Source organism: Carassius carassius, chromosome 48 (genome assembly GCF_963082965.1).
Source record: "Carassius carassius chromosome 48, fCarCar2.1, whole genome shotgun sequence".
Lineage (NCBI taxonomy): Eukaryota > Metazoa > Chordata > Actinopteri > Cypriniformes > Cyprinidae > Carassius > Carassius carassius.
The window spans coordinates 9,806,535-9,813,870 of record NC_081802.1 but is presented as its reverse complement, the minus strand read 5'-3'; the positions used below and the strand labels follow the sequence as shown (position 1 = coordinate 9,813,870).

At 35.6% G+C, this 7,336-nt stretch overlaps 1 protein-coding gene across 1 annotated transcript; it reads right to left on the bottom strand.

The window, feature by feature from the left end:
* Positions 1 to 1,640: 1,640 nt before the first annotated feature.
* On the bottom strand, positions 1,641 to 3,100 carry LOC132131463 (kallikrein-7-like). Its single transcript, XM_059543494.1, has 5 exons — positions 2,943 to 3,100; positions 2,707 to 2,857; positions 2,482 to 2,620; positions 2,015 to 2,278; positions 1,641 to 1,910 (listed from the first exon to the last, which is right to left on the bottom strand). The coding sequence occupies exons 1-5, from the start codon at positions 3,004 to 3,006 to the stop codon at positions 1,755 to 1,757; spliced, it is 774 nt and encodes a 257-aa protein (XP_059399477.1). The 5' UTR covers positions 3,007 to 3,100; the 3' UTR covers positions 1,641 to 1,754.
* Between the last annotated feature and the right edge of the window lie 4,236 nt (positions 3,101 to 7,336).

The window sequence follows — 7,336 nt, the reverse complement described above, 5'->3', positions numbered from 1 at the left end:
TTGAGGTAAATAAAAAATAATTTGAAGATCAATATACAGTGAGCGTGTTCTATATGTATATTGTTATTCAGCTCTTTTATTTATCTGATAAATCTCTAAATGTTTTGTTTTGGCATTGATCTTCTCCTTGATCCATCCAAAATTCAATAATATAGGCACAAAAAACTAAGTTTTGTTTAGTTTATAATCCCATGTAGCTCTGTCTAATGTAAAATAAATCATGTCAAATATTTTGAGGGATAAAGTCCTGCGTTAAAGTGTTTGCTAACCACTACTATATGTTTAAAGCTTGTTAATACTAGATTACACTTCAGTTGATTCTAACCACATGAAAGCATTACTTAGTAACACTTTTCAGCTTTACCACAGAGAAATGCTGCTTTCATGTCAAGATACCCCCAACACTTTTTTGCATGTCTTCACTCATTTTGAAAGTTTTGCAGTGGCCTCACGGTCTCACTTACCAGAACATGTTGATTAAAGAACATCTATGAGCTTGAAAACATATTGGGTTTTGTGCATCTCTTGTTGGTTTTGCAGACAGTTTTGCAAGTTACTGAGCAGGAAAAATTAGTATGCCCCACTAGCATAACTGCTACAAGTAAAAAGTTCTCAAGCTTACTGAGGGCAAGGAAATAGTTAAAAAAAAAGACACAAATGACAAGCAATTGAACCAATGAATACAAGAGATACAAATAATATAAACATTGCTTAAAATTTTTCAGATAAGGAAAGTATTTCAGGCAAGAAATTCAACAAATGAATTTTATTATTTAATAAAATAATCAAATGTAACAAAACAAACAAAAAACTGTATGATTGAAATATATAATATACAGTCAAGAGCATTGAGCAATTTTCTCTTTTTCTTTTGTTGTTTGATTAACATTAATGATGTAGACGACAACTTTGTACTGTCACTTTAAGAGCAAATGCACTTGTCTAATATACTGACACATCTCTTATTTTCTCCTAACTGTTTACATTCACAAAGACATAACTGACTTGTGATGACAAAAATAAGCATTTTAAAATATTTTCTTGTTTGATCGTTTATACCTGCCCAAAATATAGTTTGCATGTCCCATTACTGCTTTTCCATATCGGAGCTCACACACAGGAAGAATAAACACCTTACTTTCTCACTCATCTATGATTCTTCATTGTGTGGTCTTAAAAAAAGTATTGCCAACTGAAAGCTGCACATATATGTTTATATTCGGAAATAAACAGGGCAAATTTGTAGGACATAAAAGATCACAATCTCTATGATTCATTTGAAAAGTAGGTTGTGGACATCTTAAAGATCGATTGATATAGAAAATCATCAACCACGATGAGAACTTTTATTGTAGAGTAACTAATGTGATGGCAGATGCTCTTTCTGAAGAAATGTATTTCTCCCCCCAAACAAATTGCTTGTGTCTCAAGGCCTTTTTAAATTAAGCTTAAAATATAAATTTATTCTTTTTAAAGCATGTAAGTGTCTTTCCCCAGTGCTATGTATATTTTCTTGTGTAACTTAGGATGTGGTGGTGGTGAACTTTAGCAGTGGTTGAGAATTAAACAGCCCCCTAACTAGTTTCGCTCTCTCTGAAGTTGCGCTTTAGAAAGAACAAATGCAGAGTCATTGCTTATTGTGTTTTGCTGCTCTTTTCTCCATTTTATTGACAAGTTTGACAGCTAGCATTTACAAGACACCATAAAAGCTGAGCTTGACATACTGCACAACAAAACAATGCATTTTCATAGCATCAAGCACCTCCTTTGATCACCTCATTGATCCAGCGTCTGAATTTTGAAATTTCAGTGTAAACATTGGGAACATTTGGGTAGTCACAGCGTCCCATGTTGAAAGAAACAATTCCCACTGCTGTCCCACTGCACACCAATGGTCCACCCGAATCACCCTGCAATGACAATCCATTTGAGATTGATTCCAGACACATTTTATTGAGTTTAGAAGAATATAAATTCACAGAATAGGAACTCCAAAATATTGCTTTAGACGTACCTGACAAGCGCCACTTTTGGTCTCGTAACCCCCAGCACACAGGATGTTTTGGGGAAGATTCACCTTCAATTTTTTCCACATTGTCTGGCAGGTGGAGGAGTTGATAGGTGACACATCTGTCACCAGCAGATCGTTCACCACATTTTCCTGTTCAGTTTGACCCCATCCTGCAACCTGGCACTTGGTCTTTGACTTCAGGGGTTTGTCTTTGCTCGGTATTTTGATGGTTTTCACACCTTTGCCGGTTTTCAGCTTCTTGGACAGCTAAAATTTCACAAATGAAAATTGTGGTCTTTTTGTTAACCATTAATGGTTTGTTTAATATAATAACTTATTTTATAATTAAAATCTAAATGCATGTATTATTATTACATTCTAAACAAAATGTAATTAATTATACATTTATATTTAATAATAATATTGTTATATTTTTATAATATATCTAAATTTATGGATGGACATTGTACCTTCAGAAGCATGATATCATTCCCAGTTTTGGCAGTTTCGTAGGATGGGTGCTTATGTCTATTTTGCACTGAATATCTTTTCAGATTTGCTCCTTGTGGACTGATGTTGTGGGTGCCCAGGATCACAGTCATGTTACCACTTTATTCATATAATGAACATAAATGCACATTAGTAAACCATTTAGTTGAACACCAAACATATTCCAGGTTAATAGTTGGCTTTACCTTTTATCGCAGTGTGCGGCTGTGAGCACATAGCTCGGGTTGATCAGGAATCCTCCACATGTGTGTTTTCCATTAATCTGCACTGATGCCATGTACAGCATGGAGTTCTTCTTGGCTTTTTTGCCATTGATGATATCAGCTCCAAATGTGCCTAAGCAAATAAAGATGTACGTTTGAGATAACAAGAAATCAATTCAGTTATCATTTTAGAATCAGTTAAGCATGATTTTACTAACCAGTCAGTATAAAGCTTGTCAAAGCCACTGAGAGCAACAGGCCATACGCCACACTCATCTTCATAACGCGCTGCTGTTACGACCACCACAGTCATTTATACAGCTCTCTACCACAAGACACATCCTGACATTCAGTGATGACGTAAGATGCAGAACTTGCTACTTTCCTCCAAATATGTTTTGCTATCCTTCAATACAAGATCTTCTCCAGCATATCTTGGTAAAACTGATGTCTTTCAGGTTCAGTTTAGTTTCTTTGGCAGCAATGTCATGGCTTATTTTCAATATACAGTAGATAAATAGATAGGCAGTGAATTTGGTAGATATTATATGGCACAGAACATGTACTTTTTTACAGTACAGAACAGGATGTCCCTGTGACCTTGTTGTGATTTTTAAATTATATTTAGATTTCCAGATTTTAGCATCATCCAAAAATCAATTAGGAAAAATGTTTTCACAATCAACCTTTTCTGAACGTTAAACACCTCCTTTTACAGACCTTTTTGCTGGAAGAGAAATTACAAATTTTGTACCCTACTGGTGGAAAATGTAATTTCAAATGTTTGTATCAGACCAAAATTCAGTCGGAGGTATCTTATATACTATCCATCCCTGATTTATTATGTCCTTGTATAAATCCATTATTATTGTAAGCCAAAATATACACAAAATCATGGACATTTTGAGGTAATGTTTCTCAAAAACAACAGTCTGCATGCACAGAAATGGTCATTGTGAAAATACAGACACAAGTCTTCAGCAATACAATTTTATTTGTTCAGTATTGGATGTTTAAGCTTAATTTGCAAGTGTTGTGAACACAAAACTCTTAAGTTTATTTTTTCTTTATAATTGCTTTGATCCAATGTGCATATTTTTAAATATCAGTGAAGATATTTGGTACATCAGGATATTTACACCCATTTCTGCAGAAAGAGACGATGCCCACTGCCATTGAATTGCACACCAGCAGACCTCCAGAATCACCCTGCAAGAAGATGAGGTTTAATAGTAGAACAATGGAATGTCCCTAATCAAAAAATAATAATAATTCTGTTTATATGAAGATGAGCCTGGAGCTAGTTGTCACACTAGCTTTCTCAATTGTCTCAAAACCTCTTATGTACGTTTATTACCAAGCACACTCCTTCCATTCTGTTTATATCCTCCAGCATAGATGATGTTTGGTGGTAGGTTTGTGATGCTCTTTTTTGTTTTGTTTTTTCTTCCATGATTTCTTTCAGTTGATAGATTCAAGGCCAAAAGGTAATTGACACCATTGCGCTGTTTATTCAAACCCCATCCAGCAACCAAGCACTGTGTATTGCTTTCAACGCTGTAATGTAGATCTGGGATTTTCACAGTCTTCATCTTTATATCCAAAACTGCTTTCCTAGAACTCTGAAAACGCAAATACTTAAATAGTTATTAAATGTGCACGTTTGGTCTTGTTCTTCTTAAGAAAATGTAATCACAACCAAACAGGTGTTGCTTTACCTTTAGAAGCATGATGTCATTACCCATCTCAACGTTTTTGAATATTTTGGGTATAAATTTGCCAATCACATCATATCTTTGTAGATTTTTCTGTGGAGAAATATCAAGGTCACCAAGAACAACAGTCACCTCTTTACTGGAATCAAATAAAACAGAGGGGAGTTAAACTCACTTTTTCCTGAACTGTTCAATCATTATTTACTCATTCCTAAGACATATGACTTTTTTTCCTTTGGTGAAACAAAAGCATAGATATTTATTTCAGAGATGAATATGGCTGAAAAACTTACCTTGCACAGTGTGCAGCTGTAAGAACATATTTAGGAGATCTCAGAAATCCTCCACAATCAAGTGTTTTTTTGTTTTGTTTTTTACTCTGCACTGAGACCATGTATTGCAAGGATTTTTTGTAAACTTTTTTTCTCATTGATTATGTCAACTCCAACCACAACTTTTAAGAAAAACAAGACAGAATCAACTATAAACTCAAACAATAGCTCCTTTAATGGCACAATGGTAAAGATGTGTAAAGATTAACGATTTGCTAATGAAAGAAGCTACCTGTGATAAGCAGTGTGATCACAGCTGTGGCGAGCAGAATCGCAGTGAAGTGTGTCATTGTGCTACTGGAACATTGAAAATGTGTCACTGACATTTAAACTACTCAAAGTAAAAGAGCAGGCCTCCCTTCAGAGAAAACCGCAACATTTCCTGGATGTTTCTTCTGTTAATTAAATGTAAAATGTGAACTTTATTATGTTAAAACATGATTTTCTGGTAATTCACCCTAAAATGAAAACTGTCATCTTTTACTAACCTTCAAGTAGTTCCAAACCTATATCATTTTATTTCTTCTGTGGAACATAAAAGGGGTATTGTTGAAAACTATGTTGATGTTTTTTTTTCATACAATGAAAGTCAGTGCAGTCCAAGTGACCCGCAACCTTCGCGTTACAAGTCCGGCTCTCTAAACATTAGGCCACGACTGCCCCCATCGTCCATTGTATAGACAATTTCCACAGAAGGATAAAGTCACGAGGGTCAGTAAATTACATTTATTGGGTGAATTTTCCATTAATTTCTATAAATGGTACATTTTTAGGTGGATTTACCTGGAAGGTACACACACTTTTGTTTTGTTTTTTTTAAAACATTGCTCACTTGCTTTGAAAACCCTAACCAGCTGGGCATTACAACAGTGGTTCAACCAATCGTGTGAGTTTGGACAGAGCTGCCTGACCAATGGCATATGAAGAGAGGCTGTGATGAATCTCATAACCTTCCATATACATAAAAAATTTTTTAAGATGTCTCTGCAAACCAGACCGTTTCTCACAGGGTCTCTGACCACATGTGATGAGCTCAGCCCCCACAGGAAACCAAGGCTGCAAAGAAGGGACAAAACCATCTTTCCACAGTAAAGTGTCACATCTGATAAATCAGTCTTAATCTTTTCAATAAATTCATAATGAAATGACACATATGATCAACAGACTAAATAGTTTAAATAAAATGTTTATTAATCAAGTTCTTGCTTCACACCTTCAAGAATAGCTTTTATCCAACTTAGAAATGTGGAAATCTTGGTGTAGACATTTGGTCGTTTGGGTGAGTCACAGTTGTTTACCTCGGTGAATGAAACAACACAGACTGCGACATTATTGCACACCAAGGGTCCTCCAGAATCCCCCTGAGAAAAGTTATGAAAGTTACAGGCCATGAATGAAATAAAACTGTCACACTCTTTATGATCTATTGCATTGTACCTGGCAAAATCCTCCATGGCCACCTGCACATACCATACGTGAGATGGAGAAGTGTTTGTCCCAGTGCTTCTTACATTCTTTTGCATTAATGATGGTGACGTCCACCTCCGTACTGCTTAGTACTTGCTGCACCTTTGGTGTTGTTTCCCCCATCGTGCAACATATCATTTGACTTTGGTCTTGATGTCCTTATTTTTCATTGGTATGGAGATCCCATTGATTTTCTTTCTCTTATTGACCTTTTTATGTAACTACAGCAAGTCATTAAATCAATCCAAGTCACATATGTGTTGTGAAATCCAATTCAAATTTAAATCCACAGTGTGTTCAGTCTGAACAGCCAAATCAGATTTCAAGTAGCTTTTGAATCACTTTGTTAGTGTGGGAGACAGTGTACACCAGATACTAACAGCACTGAAAGAATTAAAGTATTTTGTCCCTTGCAAAATGAATTGACCTGTCAGTCCTTATTATCAGATGTAAACCTAAATCAGCATTGTGTGCTATGTGAACAAAACCCAAGGTAGTAAGACATTCATGATTCTTTTCTGTTCCTCAATTTTGTTTAGCAAACAGATAAGAAAACAATTGTTTTATTGCAGTTTGATGCAAAACTTAGCTGAGTCATTTACCTGAAGTAGCATGATGTCATTTAGCAGACTTTTAGACTCATACCCAGGGTGGATGTGGTAGAACTTCACATCCATCTGGCGAGAACCATGAGTGTAATCATGAGCTCCAACCACAGCTGTCAGCTTCTCTCCTCTGTCAAGATGAGGAAGAAAACATGCATTCATGTTTTACTGGTAAATGAAGACTGTTCAAAATTTACTTAAACATTTTAGGCTTGACTTAAAACAATATGCATTTGAAACCATGTTAATGCATTTACATTCTTTGCAATGACGCATCTGTTGCAAAGCCACAAGCTTTAGCTCATGTTCAAAGTTCAACTTTAGCTTGTTAACTCTGGCTTGGAGTCGTGGACCTATTTGTTTGTGTACTGTTATAGCATGTGTCATTTAAAAAGTGAAGACCCTTTTGCAGCATTATGGGTCTCTCTTTGACTCACAGTGAAATCTTTATAACGTGCTGCATAACAACCCCCCCTCCCCAAAAAAACAATTT

Excerpts from the sequence above, each read along its gene's own strand:
- LOC132131463 (XM_059543494.1), bottom strand. The coding sequence starts at position 3,006 with ATGAAGATGAGTGTGGCGTATGGCCTGTTGCTCTCAGTGGCTTTGACA. Across the intron at positions 2,279-2,481 it reads ATGATATCATGCTTCTGAAG|CTGTCCAAGAAGCTGAAAAC; the intron begins GTACAATGTCCA and ends GTGAAATTTTAG. Across the intron at positions 1,911-2,014 it reads CCAAAAGTGGCGCTTGTCAG|GGTGATTCGGGTGGACCATT; the intron begins GTACGTCTAAAG and ends TTGTCATTGCAG.